General features: G+C 43.7%; 2 protein-coding genes across 5 annotated transcripts in view; both read left to right on the top strand.

The window, feature by feature from the left end:
- The first annotated feature begins 383 nt into the window (after nt 1-383).
- decr2 (2,4-dienoyl CoA reductase 2, peroxisomal) lies at nt 384-4,995 on the top strand. Of its 2 annotated transcripts, none has more exons than XM_076299037.1 (10): nt 384-468; nt 585-722; nt 843-911; nt 1,282-1,333; nt 1,424-1,559; nt 1,909-2,033; nt 2,235-2,328; nt 2,764-2,868; nt 3,166-3,400; nt 4,669-4,995. In XM_076299037.1, exons 2-9 carry the CDS (start codon nt 622-624, stop codon nt 3,384-3,386), a joined length of 903 nt encoding a protein of 300 aa, XP_076155152.1. In that variant the 5' UTR covers nt 384-468; nt 585-621; the 3' UTR covers nt 3,387-3,400; nt 4,669-4,995. The 2 variants fall into 2 exon arrangements, with proteins under 2 accessions (XP_076155152.1, XP_076155151.1); XM_076299036.1 differs by having other exon boundaries at nt 3,166-3,354.
- Nucleotides 4,996-5,489: 494 nt separating this feature from the next.
- rab11fip3 (RAB11 family interacting protein 3 (class II)) overlaps nt 5,490-14,970 on the top strand; it is a 28,478-nt gene continuing 18,997 nt past the window's right edge. For all 3 annotated transcript variants that reach the window (XM_076298619.1, XM_076298620.1, XM_076298621.1), the window contains exon 1: nt 5,490-10,177. In XM_076298619.1, coding sequence (XP_076154734.1) covers nt 7,142-10,177 — 3,036 coding nt within the window. In that variant the 5' untranslated portion in view covers nt 5,490-7,141. The remainder of the gene's footprint in view (nt 10,178-14,970) is intronic.

Here is a 14,970-nt window from a genome sequence, read left to right on the forward strand (position 1 = left end):
GACTTAGGTCACTTTTAACGCGTGTATGCTACACAGTCCTCACAAGTGAGTGTAACTCGGGAAGTATCCTGAATACGTGATTGGCTAGTCTAGTGTTTTGTAAATCATGCCCAGACACTAAAAGGAGTGCGGCTGTGAATCATGGGCAGACGAGTCTTTAAGATATCAGAAAAGTACTTGTACTTCATGATTTATGCACTGATCATCCATGAATGTCCTGGATTACAACTGTTCAGTAACATTTTATAACCCAGACATTTTTATCGGCAGAGGAAGAACCTTAATGCGGAAATAATCACACAAACAGTTTGTTGCCGAACTACAATTCCCAGACTGCACGATACTCCATCGGGTGTCCAATCCAAAGTGCAGAGTTCATGGTTGCAGGATGCAAAGATAGGTGAAAATTGACAGTTACGTTTTTCAGAAGTTCCTAGCTGTTAATCATCAGGTCGATTTTCTCCGCAGGTAAGATTACTTATTATCGTTTTGGCTACATAGTGAAAACAAAAGCTAAAATAAAGTATTTTGATCAGCAGGATAAGTCGAATAGCAGCAAACTGATCGTAGCCTATGCCTTTCAGGTGGTTTGGAGTTGTTAGTCTCCGTCTCAGTGCAAGGATGGCCGAAGGGTCTCAGAGAACCGAAGAATTGCCAGAGGACGTCATGTCTGATGATTGCATGAGTTCTTACACTCACGTCTACAGTCCAGACCTTTTGAAGTCAGTACACACACACACACACACACACACGAGAGTGAGTGATGCATATCTGCAAATGTACATCTACAAATGGTTGCAGATCATATCTTGATTAACATGATTGTGTGGGTTTCTTTGCAGAGATCAGGTTGCTTTTATCACCGGAGGTGGCTCTGGCATTGGATTCCGAATAGCTGAAGTCTTCATGAGGTACCACCTGTGACGTGTCTTATAGTATTCACTCACATGCTTTTAACACAACCTTTCACCTCAATTGTTATCATGTTTAATACTCCCCTGCCCAGTGATGGATGTTATCTGTCAACCCTCCCAGGGACCTTTACCCTGGTGCATACAGAATACAGTTTTTAAACTGTATTCTATCGTTTACAGTTATTTAATTATATGCAATGCATATATATATTTCAATATCTTCCTTTGCCTATAATATAAAACATTTTGATATAAACATTGAATGTAAGCCTAAATAACTGATAATTGAGTATATAAACTCTCCTTTGTCAGCTATCTCTGCTGTTATTCATCGCCACTTACTATAACATTTGACCTCTGACTTCAGGCATGGGTGTGATGTAGTGATTGCTAGCCGAAATCTACAACGTCTAACTGAGGTGACTGCAACTTTTTTTCAGTGGATTTTCAGTCATTTCAGTGGATGACCAATATAAAAAGAAAATGTGTGTGTATTTATATGTATGCAGGCCGCAGAGAAATTAACTAAAGCAACTGGTCGGAGATGTCTCCCTTTGGCAATAGATGTTAGGCAGCCGGAGACCATTAACACAGCCATAGATCGAACTTTGGAGGAGCTGGGTCGTATCGACATACTCATCAACAGTAAGAAACACCTCCACACTGTCATTCGTATATAAACATAATGGGCTTGTTTTGATCTCATAGAGTCATAGAGATAGAAAAGCACACATTTTCTATTCTTAGGGAGCTCTGACCTTTAACCTATTTTACACACACACACACACGCACACTCAGAGAGAGAGAGAGAGAGACACACACACTCAAGCACAGACACACACACCATACGTCTCTATTCACACACATGCAAGCTAAATCTCTTCCTACCTGGTTGTGTATTACCTGTATCTGATAGTGCATGTAACCAAAACAATTTGTCTTAGTCAATTTTGTCTGATGTAGATGTTCATAACATCAAGGTTTTTGTGGTTAGATGCTGCCGGTAACTTCCTATGTCCTGCCTCCTCTTTGTCATTCAACGCCTTCAAGACAGTATTGGAGATCGACACCATGGGCACTTTCAATGCCAGCAAAGTGGTCTATGAGAAGTGGTTTAAGGTAAAATGGTCTTATTGTCCATTAATGATCACTGTGAACATTAGCTAAACATAAACTAGACAGAAAACTGAATTTACCAAACAATTTTGAACTGTGAATGTATGGATGGCAAAAGTTGTAGTAGTCATGTAGCCATGCATTTAGATGAATATCATAGATGGTCGTGTGAATAGAGCTGATATTTTGTTTGACTAATTGCAGGATCATGGAGGTTCTATTGTAAACATTTCTGCCACTCTGGGATACAAGGGTCAGGCTCTCCAGGTGCATGCTGGGTCAGCAAAAGCAGCCAATGGTGAGTTTAGAATTCCTGTACGCATACGCATGAGTGGAATTAAGACCATGTGGGCGCCTTTCTGATGAAACAAGAAAGCCAGATATACTGTGCTACCACCCCACTCCTTGTTGAGACCTTGACAGCAAGGAAGGGCTAGGTTTTGAAACGCCATAGTGCCGAGTATTTTTACTCATCCTTGTCACCATTTCTTGCTTTTCTTTGTGAGCTTTCATGTCAAGGCAATGTATTATTTCAATTCAATCTAGTATTAAAGAATAAGTAAAATACCCTACACCTAAGGCAGTTATGAAGTTAGGGTGCTCTAATCTCTAGCTTTTATGGACAATTCAGAAGATAACATAATTGCTTAATTCAGAAGGACACATAATTGCTTACATACAAAGCTCCCAATCTTTCAAAAACAAATTCTCATTCCTCCCTTCTCTGTTTTAGATGCCATGACCAAGCACCTGGCTGTGGAGTGGGGCCCCAGTGGCGTGCGTGTGAACACTGTGGCACCAGGACCTATCTCAGGCACCGAGGGCTACCGCAGACTGGGTGAGGGGGCTCTGTCTAGTGCATACACTTGTATGTACACTGTCGGGGCATCGGGTTAGCATTGGGGTCGTCTGAATGATTTTGCATTCTGTGCAGTAGTTTAACATTCTGTGTTATGGTATCTATTTTGGAACTATTTTGTTTCTTAAAAAGCTCAAATATGTAGAACCCTTATCATGATCTCCAATAACATTACACCCTCTAACCTCCAACTTTCCCTCTCTACTATTCCGTCTTCTCCTTGTCTTCCTTCTCTGCTGGTCTTGTTTCCCCTCTTCCTCTTCCTCTTCCTCTTAGGTGGTCCTCATGCTGAGAATGCTGGTGCTTTCAGCAGCATCCCCCTGCAGCGTGCAGGGAACAAGACAGAGATGGCCCACGCAGTACTCTTCCTCTCCAGCAGGGCGGCGTCCTACATCACAGGCAGCGTATTGGTGGCTGATGGCGGAGCGTGGCTGACGTCGCCCAATGATGTACACCGTCTGCTGGGTATACTCTCCTCTCGCTCTGCTAAACTCTGACAGACGACACTCAGGTGTGTGTGTGAGGTGTGCTTGTGTGTGTGTGTGATAAATGTTGTGCCATTCAGATGTTGTGCGTTACCTGCACCCAAAGTTTAACACTTTTTGGGGTGTGGTTCTGTCTGCCTTAGTGTGTGTGTGTATATATGTGTGTGTGTGTGTGTTAAAGTGAGTGTCAGTCTGCATGCTCACTTGTCTGATTGTTACTTGTTACTGATCGACTGAAGAAACAAATCACAGCTTATCCTAACTGCAGTGTCCACACTAAAGCTGTTAAATACGCTCTTCTGTTGAGTCATATTTGTCTTTTAAAATAGCCAAACAATGTGAGCAACAGAAAGAAAATAGGAACGGGGGTCTGACAAAAGTTCTGCTCCAAACGCCACTGCACAGCACGGGACTGTGTCGCATAACCTCCTGTTAGGACATTCCAATTGAAAACAATGTCATTTAATCACATGCAGATAGGATACGGTCTGAGATTGTAAAAATAGTCGAATCAAATACTATTCATTATCTTTCTTCATTTCTGCATGGATTTGAGAACCAGTGTGTATGAGTTTTCCCTGCATGTATTTTCACCTATATTAGTATAATAGAGGGGATCAAATTTGTATTATTTCATACTGATGAAATGAACCATTCATGACAGCTACATGAGGAGATAGCGGACATAACTGGAGTGAACAGGAATGCATACAACAGTGTGAGTAAAAGGAGAGAGGCAAGCGTGGAAGAGGGACATGAAAGTGACTGGACAGGCGAGCATAGCAGAGGACTATGGTTGGAAACAGAAATATTAGAATGGAGTAGAATCAATGAGAACGAACCAGAACCGGGATGGGGTACCATACCACAACTTCTTTCTTTTCATTATGCAATTTAGTCTATAGGCCAACAGATATCATATGCAGTTGGTTTTATTGTAGTGTAATGCATTGAAAATGTAATAGAATCAATAGCTTTATAAACATTTTTGACAACCAAATATTTCTTCACCTATGTAAATGTCTGTAAATATATTTGAAATGGGATAATCTACTACCGAGATGATATCAGAATATCCAAGATGACAAATGGCGTGTTCATGCCAGGCAACTGCTGAATGAGGGTACTGGCACCTTTTCTTGTCCAGTTCAAGCACTGAATGATATCCAACTCTACAGAGGACTGACATTTATAGGAGGACTTGATGGAACAGAATTTAGAGACAAGGAGGGGAGTGAGTAGAATTGTCTAAAGTAGAAATGTGTAGTGATTCCACCACCAATTTCTGTTTCAGGATTCTGGTCCTCTGAAATGAAGAGAGATAGGAAGTAATGCCTGCCATCATCCTCAAAGAAGAACAAGATGAACAGCTGTCTCACACACAGCAGCATTCCATCATATCAACTAGTAATCATGCCAATGTTTGTTGTACCTTGTCTTCCAAAGGTATATGCACATCTAGGGACTGACAAGCTACAAGTTGCCCTTGGACTCTATGGCGCTTTTTGTTCATCATTTGCTAGCTTGTGTGTCTTCTCTTTCACATATTCAAATGTTCAATGTTTCTTGAAAAAAAATTTTTTTGTTAAACCATGAAACACTAAACAAATCTAATTTCTTATTTGTTGTCAATGTATCCATAATTTATTTTTGACCACATTTTACATTTAATGAAACCACGTGAGGGCGCAATAGTATCAAAAAGTAAAGCAATATGCTGCTGTTTACCGTAACCTTAGCCCACACATAGGCATACCCTGCTGCCAGTATCCAACATCAACTGAATAGTCTTTGTGGTGTTCTAAAAAAAGGGAATTAGAAATAGCCTTCAGTAGGCCAATGTGTTTTTCTCGCCAAGAAATAAAAATGATGCTGGCTCTGGACTTGGCCTTGTTTAGAGAAGCGCGTGCTTTTGACAGCTAGTAGGGTAATTTTAAATAGGCGTTAATATGCCTAACGTTACTGTCTCGTTCCTTTGCATAGTGTCCTTACTCTTGCTGTGCCCATAACTAAATCATTTTCTTGACGCTTTTGGTTAATATCGGCAGACTGCGGCGTACTCGCTGCGCTTGCGTGCTCACTGTTGACGTCGCTGTGTATGCGGTATGAGGATGGCAGAGGTTGCATTGGTTGCTGATGCGAGCGCAATCTGCCAGTTGTGACATTATCGCTTGGAATACAAATGGCACCACCCATAACGAATAATCTGGGAATCATAATTTCATCATATCAATCAACTTTAACGTCTATGAAACAATAACGTGATGATGAAGGAACACTCATGGGGTTATAGCTAACAGCTAACCAGCACAGGTGGATGATTCGTGGAATTCTTCTTGGACTCGGGCAGCCTTGACGGGGAAAAAACAAAGCAATAACCCATCGTTAACATTTTCAATTGGAGAGTCGTGAGGATTGGCATGGTATTACCTCTGGAACTAACGTAAACACAAGGATTTTGTATTCTCGGTTGGCGGTGGTAGACGTGACCAACGGATGGGCCAGCTAGCCCCCTCAGCTTGCCCCGTTTTCAAGGGAGGGATGCTTATATCTTTTAGCCTGTTAGCCATATGTCGACGCTGTTAGAGCTACTAATCCAAGGCTTGTCTACCAGCAACACAATCTGTCACTCAACGATCTAGCTAATAATTCTTACTATGGCGGCCACTTAGCTATCCGCTGCAGTTTTAAATGAGCTGCAAACGGTAATTCATATCATTTTTCTTAATCAGACATTTTTTGAAGAAGCCACCTCCAGACCGAATAAACCCGTTAGCTAGCAAGGTGGGCTACCGGGTGTAGGCAGTGGTGTTAGCCCACTCAGATAACACTAGCTGGTTGGATAGTGTAAAATATTTAATAACGATATGTTTCAAAAAAACATGTTAGTAAATTAAGCATTTGGTTTTTGGCAACGCTTGTCTTAAGTGTTGAATGGAAAGGTCCTTAGAAGAAGTGTACATTTCATTTTAATTTCTGTCCTCGTTAGCTCGTATTTGCTAGGTGTATGTTTATAATGTCATAGCCCACACCTATGGTGTCATAAGTAGTTCACGGTGTTTGATATTGTGATGTTATCTGTAGATTAAGACAGATCATTTTCACACTGGAAACAATAATACGTTAGATTTATCATATCGGTTTACCCTCTGTAGCAGCCGTCGGACAGAACGATGGTGTTTTCTAGATGACATAAAATTAAACTTATATTCTTTTTATTTGGCTGTTCTTACTTGTAATGGTGAAATCTGTGCTTTGAATAGGAGCAATAGTATTTTTTCCTCATACATACACAACCCCGGATAGACTTAGCCTAGCCACCTGATTTTTGTTTGTGTGATAAAGAAACCTCTGTCAGAGAGGGTTAAAGCGGAGCTTTGGCTCTATGGAATAGAACGTAGAACACAGTCATAAGCCCTGTAGTTTTTCGACAACTTGACACTATTAGAAAACATATCTCGTCGTAGTTGCTTATTTTGTAATCCACCTTAATGATCTCGGGATTTGGTTGTGGATAAACGCGCCTTTGAAGGGGCTTTAGTTAACTAGATTAATTCTCAGCCTGTAAACATAGACGTGGAAGTCAATCGCCTTATCGTGAATTTCGCCGCACTTTTGCATGGTGGATGTCTATGTTGCCTTTCCCCTGCCCATAGCTGCCCTTGGACACTTTTGTCTTGTGTATTTGAAAGAGAGGTTCAACTATGGATCTCAGCAAGCAACGGCTTGCAGGCTGCGTTTTTTAGCACTCCTTGTGGCGGACAAACATGGAACAGATTTTGATGTCCAGTCCTGGAAGCCACACTGACTGGGATGGAGATCAGAGTAGCCTCGGGTTCATGCTTCTGGATTCAAATGATCCTGTAACGCCATGCGGAAATGAGGAGACAGAAAAGCGGCAACTTCATTTTGAGGAGGGAGACAGGAATGTCATGTCTCTCAGCCTGGGAGAGATATTCTCTGAAAATGCCTTAAATTTAGATGACCTGTTCCGGACTCCCCAGTATTCTGGTGTAGAGCAGGTATTCCCATGGGAGCAAGATGCAGAGCCCCCTGCCTCACATTGGGAAAGCCAGCTCTCTTGTTCCCAGAACATACCACCAAGTGAGCATGGCGAGCACCTTGAGGAGAGTGCCAGCCCCTGTTCCAACGCCAGCCCAGCCATCACAAGCAGTGTCCAACAATGGGCCGAGGATACCACAGACATCCTTGAGAGCCCACGCGTGTGCACGGTCTCGCTCATCGCCGGCGACTCCACAGGTGATGTGGAACAGGAGCAAGGTGTGGACACACACACACACACACCTTTGTGTCCGCAGACACTTATACACACTTCAGCTCAGGACCCACAACACGTTTACACCCCCGAGGAGCATACAATGACACACAGGACTCCGCAGCTAGATCACACACTCACAGGTGTGTGTTTGGAGCCCACAGCTCCCCCAAATCAAACAAGTACTCCTCTTGTGTGTGAGGAGGTGGATCTACTGCGTGTTTGCTCAGAGCAGCATACACCTCAGTTCTCACTTGAGGAGGATGCTTTTCAGCAGACACAACAGCAAATATCAGAGTTCCGCAGCAGTTGCCTCTCACCGGCAGACACACTTTTAACCGAAGCATCTGAATACACAGGGCAGACTTTTGCATCCGAAAACATGACGGAATCAGAAATATGTCAACAAACCCATGGAAGCTCAGATGGAGACATCATGCTTTGTGAAGGTGGGATTGAACTCCTTGTACAGACTAAGGCTGACATATCTCATCACACAGAGACAGAAGGAACAAATGCTCTCACACTGTTATCCTCACCAACAAATGTTCTCACACTGTTATCCTCACCTGAAGAGGAAATTGTGACGGACCAGACTTCACACAGTAACATTTTGAACGTACTGACTGATGGAGATCTTGGGTGTGAACTTGCAACTCAGCAGTTGTGTAAAGGTGATCATTTGTCTGTATTGATTACAGAGATACACACATCTGAACACTTACTTGAGGACACAGTTCAACAAGTCCTTCCCGAACAGACACCTAAAGAGGAAGCATCACTGGATAACAAACCTGTGGAAGAAATGCCTGAATCTGTATCAAAAGGCATCATTTTGATTGAAGGAGACCTGCTGTCTGAAGCAGTTTCTGAATACACAACTGAGACTGAATTGCATGAACAAGTTGGTCAACATGCAGAAGAAATTTGTGAAGGCGATGTGTTGTCTAACGAGACGCCAGACAAAAGCATATCTGAAAATTCAGCAGAGAAACACATAAAGCAAAAGGATGCTCTATCTGAATTTACTTCCAAGCCAGAATCATATCAGCACCTTCATGAAGGAATTATAGCTGAACACACACCTGAAGAAGACATTTTGCCTGGATGGATATTTGAGGTAAATCCGTCTGAGACAGAAATGTCTAAACCCTTGGCTGAAAGAGTCGATTTGTCTGATCTCCTGCTTGAGTCTGAAGGATATCGACACACACTTGAAGTAGACATGTCTTCTGAACATGTCCCCGGGGCAGAGACATCTGAAGACTCTGTTCAGCACACCCCAAATGGAGATGCTTCAGCTGTGATGGATCTTCAGCACATACTTCTAGCAGATGGTTTTCCTGAACAAACAGAAGTGGTTGATGTCTTTCCCAAAGATGTCATCGAAGCAGGCAGCTCACCTAATTCTTCCAGTATTGCTGAGATAAATCCCTCAGAGGAGAGAGGCACACTTGACTTTGAAGACTCCGATACCGTACCAACAATTTTGGATGAAAACACACAGAGACACATGTTCAGCCTAGAAAATATTGAAGATGACATACTTGCTTCTGCAAACTCTGAAAGCATAGAGGACACAACCACACTCCAACTTAACAATTTAGATACCACGGACTCCCCAGAAGTTGACAATTCAAGCAAATCACCGGAATTCAACGCACAAAACCTGGGCGATACAGACATCTTAAATCTTGAAAACTCACAAACAAATGGCACTGACAGGACAGACACGCTCTCATCTGAGATCTCACACAACACTGAAGACCAATGCATCACACACACTTTGAATATTGAAGTAGCAGATGACTCACACACATTCAGTACTAACCCCCCAGATAATTTACACACGCCTGACGCTGAGAACACATCTGAACTGGACACCACTTGCCCTGACCAACAGTTCGTGGAGGGGTGTGACTCTTGTGTTGAACCGATGAGTGACGGCATCAGCACACAGCCTCAGGAAAAATCATGCACGCTAAACCCACCGGAGTCTAGCAGTGAAAACACACCTGCACCTGACAGCTGTCCTCCAGACACTCAGTCAGGATCTATCAGTGTGTGTGCTGTGGACCAGAACGCCACTCTCACACCAGGTGGCCTCCCCCTTCTCACCTGTGCAGGTGACCAGCTGAGTGACGTGGGTGGAGCCCTGGGGGAGGCCTGCTCAGCCAATCAGACACCAGCTCAGTTAGAAGGGCACCAGGGGGAGGGAGAGGCTCTCACACTCACCCAGGCGAGTCCTGAGCAGGTAACTCAAGCCCAGCGCCATGGCAGCTCACCAGCGGAGGGAACTACACAGCAGTTGATGGAGGTGAAGGACGAGCTGCTTTTACCCGACTATGGGAGTCTGGACCCAGATCCGCTGGCCAGCGTGGAAGTTCCGAGTCCCGGGCCCATCTCTGTAGCCATGGCGTCCATGGAGCCCCTGAGAGCCGTGTTCCAGGCGCTGGACCAGGATGGAGATGGATTTGTACGCATGGAGGAGTTCCTGGAGTTTGCTGCTGCATATGGAGCTGAACAGGTGCGTACATGTATTTATGGGTGTACACATGGGTGTTTGTCCAGGTGATTGTGTTTTCCATGATTGGAGGTTCTTATCAGCTGGTTTGAATGCAGGAAGTTAGCTCATAAAAATCATCTTGTGTGGGTGAGGGGAAGTAAGGGGGCATGGAATCAGAGTTTTTTGTTCTATTTTTAAGGAGAGGTAGTTGTTTTTTTTTAGACATTTTGTGTTATTTTTTGAGCCCACAACAACTAATGCTGAAGGTGTCCCTTCAAATGAAACAGCTGCTGCTGCGCAGTGCACATTAGCTTGCCTGTATCAGCTGACATCGTAAGTGGGACTCCATGGAACAGAGATAACCTAATGCTTTTCCATCAGCTATGATTCCTAATCAAATACAGTGGCAGTCAGTGTTAAAAGCTTAAGACACAAGCTTTCCCAGAGTAGCAAGGACACAATAAATGGCTTATGCAAGATTTGTGTGTGTGTGTTTGTGGTGAACACAACCTCTTTTATCTGGCAGAGGAGTTAAAACTCCTCATCCAAACCTGTTCCTAGCTAACAGAACAGTTACCTTTTACATGTAAATGACCAACCATTTGTGTGTGCTCCATTCTCTCTCTCTCTCTGTCTCTCTCTCTCTCTCTCTCTCTCTCTCTCTCTCTCTCTCTCTCTCTCTCTCTCTCTCTCTCTATTTTCAGTGCTTTTCTTACTTTGTCATGGCTTCCAGGCTCTCCCTCTGTGTTTGTGTGTGTGAGCGTGTGTTTCCACTGGTCACAATACACCCAGGGAAATCCAATCCCACAGATACTCCACAGCTCCTGTTTTATTATTCAGACCTCAGAGACTCAAAACCCACACACACAGTCCCTCACTCACTCACTCCCTCCCTCTTTCTCACTCTTTCTCCCTCCTGCTTGTCTAACCCAGCCCATCTATGTTTCTGTTTCTCTCTTACTATTACTTCTCTCTCTCTTTCTCTCTCTCTTTCATCACTCTCTCTCTCTCCTCTCTCTCTCTCTCTCTTTCATCACTCCCTCTCTCTCCTCTCTCTCTTTCACTGCTCTCTGTACACCTATCACAGTTAGTACATTTTTCAGCATTCAGCGCATCATCCACAGAGAATGGCCCGTCTGCCATTTAGCCAATTTGAGCTGTCTGCTTTAATTGTTAGTTGGAAAGCTAATTAGCATTAATGCTGGCTGATGTGCCAGGCCACATAATTGTGGTGCAAGGCGACATAATAGTGATAATTTGCGAGGGCGAACTGTCAGACATCCTGACAGTCAGGTTTGGTTCATTGTTGTGAATCATCACCTGCCATATTCACTATAATAGGACCTTTGTTTTTAATTCCGTTGGTTATTTTCTGCATAGCCACTCTCAGTGCTTCATATGTATTTGGTGGAACTGCAGTTGCCCTTGTTTCTGCATAGCAATGTATTCTTCATCTCTGTGTACTTGCCAGCAGGCTCCCTTGCTCTGCTACTCTCCGACACCAGGCTAGCTTTTCTAAGGGTGAGGGCTAGCTTCTGCAGGGCAGTTGGTTGCAGTGTTTCTTAGCACACCGTCTACTTGGCTGATCCATATTCTGTTTTGCTGATGAACTGACCAACACATTGTTGTTGTTAGCTGTAGCCAGTTACATAAGTGGTCAGCAGTTAGCCTGGCCGAGGAGCTGCTCAGTGCTGGACTGACTGCAGAGGGATGTTTATTTACATGGGGGGCTGGGGTGCCTGAGCACGGAGTGGGACTGGCTGCACCTGCTGTCCCAGACTCTCCATTTTGGAGTGTGTGTGTGAGGGAGAGAGAGAGGAAGAAGTGAAATTATTACTCTTGAATATTTGAGGTGATACGCCAATATCAGAATGCTGAGATCACTGTAGGAAATGACACATCAACACACGCACACACACACACACACATACACACACACACACACACACACACACACACACTCGCAAAGAAAGCTGTCATCTGGTTGATGTTAAGTTTATGACTTCCAGGGAGATTAGAAGTTCTCCCACTCCACCCTCATGCTGTGATCGTGTCGTGTGTCTGTGTGTGTTTCTGTGTGTGTGTGTGTGTGTGTGTGTGTCTTCGGTGTCAGACAGAGAAATAGAGAGCGTAATGCACCACTAAAGATGTTTGGGTGTGTTGGTAGAATTATTGCCTGTCTTGCCTCTGATGTAACAGTGTGCACTACTACACAAACACACGTAACACACACACATTCATAGATGCACACTGATCACGAGGACATTCCCTCTCTGAACTCTCTGGCTCCTTTAAACCCACACCTCAGTGTCTGATGTGGCTATATCGCCAGACATGGAGACAGATACTGGACAAGTCCTAAGTTAAAGGCTAGCCCGATGTAACCTGCCCCAACCTTGTGATACCATATGACAGTCTGTCTTATCAGTGGTTTTATAGCCATCCCTGGCCTCATAACCGTTATGTAAGCAGAGTGAGCTGCTGAGATCATATGAATTGGATCTAACTGTGTTTCTGCATGTGAACCAAACACACAGATAGAGATGGGTTTCTCATTTGGATACACTTTCTGTGCATTCATGCCATACCAGTGGGTTATTAACTGATTGGATGAGATTTTCTTGTCATTCTAGAAGTCTGCAGGGGTTCATTTGTGGTTTCTCTGACTGTTTCACCATCGAAGCAAATTGAAACAGGATGCGTGAACACTTAGCATAATGGAAGATCGAAGAGACTTTCAGCACTGACTTATCATTGGTTGCATTTAGTTGAACCTTAGAACTCATCATTAGAATAGCGGTCTTGCAATGTGTTGGCAGATGAAGTAGAAGTTGGAGGGTTGTAATTTTATTTTAGTTTTTTACCACAGAAAAACTTTATGTATATAATTAAATTTCACCATTTCCACCTTCCCACCAGAGTCTTTTCATTATTATTATTATTATTATTATTATTATTATTATTACAGATCATTTTTATCTGGATTTGAAAGCATTCAAAGTACCTGAATGCTACCTCTGTCTAACTGGTGATGTATGACCTGGGAGGACATCTAGTCAGGATGTTTCTCAAATCAATTATGGCCAATCGCTGCACTGGCCATGTGCCCTGACTGGTGTTCCTGCTCTAACCGAGCACAGCTGATTCCACTGATTTAATGCTTTGGAACAGGCTGCATGTGCACTGTGCACGTACGTGTGCATGTGTCCATATATTAGTGAGTGTATGGTTTCGATGTGCTATGTCAACCAGAATCAGACTAAATTAAAGATAATGTGCCTTATTCACCTCTTCACCTCTGTAGCGGTTGTTTCTCCGCGGTTCTGTAATGTTTAGAATGAGCAGCTACCTGTAATAAACCTTGGCTCAGATAGATAAGCTGCTCCCTCATGCCATCTACATAATGGCTCTCCTAGTGTGACATTCTGGTTAGATAATATAGGTAAGGTAAGGTCACTTTTATTTATATAGCGCATTTTTGTATGCACAGAGTGCAACCCAAAGTGCTTCACACACAAGACATTAACACATAAGACAAAAGATGCCGGACAGAGCGGCGTAGTCGCCAGTGTACCTGTGACACCAAGACATAAACAAACAAATTTACAAAATAACAAATGACACACACGACAGGAGATGCCGAACGGAGCAGCGTAATCGCCAGCGTACCCATGACACCAAGACATACAAGACAGACAACAAAGTAAATAATAAAATAAATAAATAATAAGACATTTTTTAAAAGAAAATTTCATGTTAACTTAGTCCAATTGGTTGCATCTAACCTAATCTAAGGGCGATGATGATGATGGCGGCACACAGCCGTGTCTTTAGGCCTATAACAGACCAACCCGGAGGATGTAACGTTACTGGCAGTCTGGAGAGCACTGGGAGCATAGAACAGTCTGAAGTCATGGGCCATCCTGCAGATCAGCAGCTCGGTGGACGTCGCTGTCATCAAATGCATATAGAAAAGCCTGCAGTCACTTTCACATGCCTTATTCAGTGATGCCCTATTTTCCATTCATGATGTTGGGATTTCAGGTGATCTATATAAGGCTGGCCTAGTCAGCACTCGCTCTAGATGATCAGAACAATTCAAAGCCATTCCAGGTCAGACTTACATCCTTTCAAGGAGATCCATACCAAGGCCATAAATGTAGACCTCAAAGGACCTGAACCAAAAGGCCTAATCTGGCTGCAGCTCTCCTGTTGGCACTGTCTGTCTATCTACCCCATTAGCTGTTAGCCATGCAGGTCCATGATCTCGTACAATGGAGCTCTTCCAGTTGGGCCATGCCAGTACTGGGCGATGTGCCCCCAGGGACTGATACAGGCACCAAGAGATTAGGCTAATGCGTGGCTTGCTGGTTGCATTCAGCGAAGGGGATGGACTTAAAGCATTACAGAGAACAAGTCCAGCGCAGCGGAGCGCAGCGGAGCGCGGAACCATAGCGTTGTGGCCTGTTTGGAATGGTGGGTATCCCAGATGTGAGATGTGAGCTCAGGGCTGGATACTGACCGGCTCTCTCCAGCCCAACAGCAAGGCTAAATGGGGAATGATTGGTTGTTACTAGTGACCGGATTACCAAACCTTGAGAATTAAATAAATCCCCTAAATGCTTTGTGCTCAGCCAAGCGATGGCTAATTGTATTCATTATGCAGTAAACACTTGAGTCTGCCTAGTTATCTGTGTCTGCGTATGGCTACGCATGTGTCTTGGTGTGTGTCCGTCGGGATGGTTTTTTTTGTCGGACTCATTTGAATGTTTGACTCCGTTTCTGATCCGAGCTGGGATGCAAATTCTGACCAG

Source organism: Alosa pseudoharengus, unplaced genomic scaffold, assembly GCF_046254945.1.
Source record: "Alosa pseudoharengus isolate Yale_2024_CS ecotype anadromous, Long Island Sound unplaced genomic scaffold, YU_APseudo_1.1 YU_APseudo_1.1_scf_21, whole genome shotgun sequence".
NCBI classification, from domain to species: domain Eukaryota; kingdom Metazoa; phylum Chordata; class Actinopteri; order Clupeiformes; family Clupeidae; genus Alosa; species Alosa pseudoharengus.

Coding starts and splice junctions, on each gene's coding strand:
- decr2 (XM_076299036.1), top strand. CDS start 622: ATGGCCGAAGGGTCTCAGAGAACCGAAGAATTGCCAGAGGACGTCATG. Junction 723..842: donor TACAGTCCAGACCTTTTGAA/GTCAGTACACAC, acceptor GTTTCTTTGCAG/AGATCAGGTTGCTTTTATCA. Junction 912..1,281: donor ATAGCTGAAGTCTTCATGAG/GTACCACCTGTG, acceptor CTCTGACTTCAG/GCATGGGTGTGATGTAGTGA.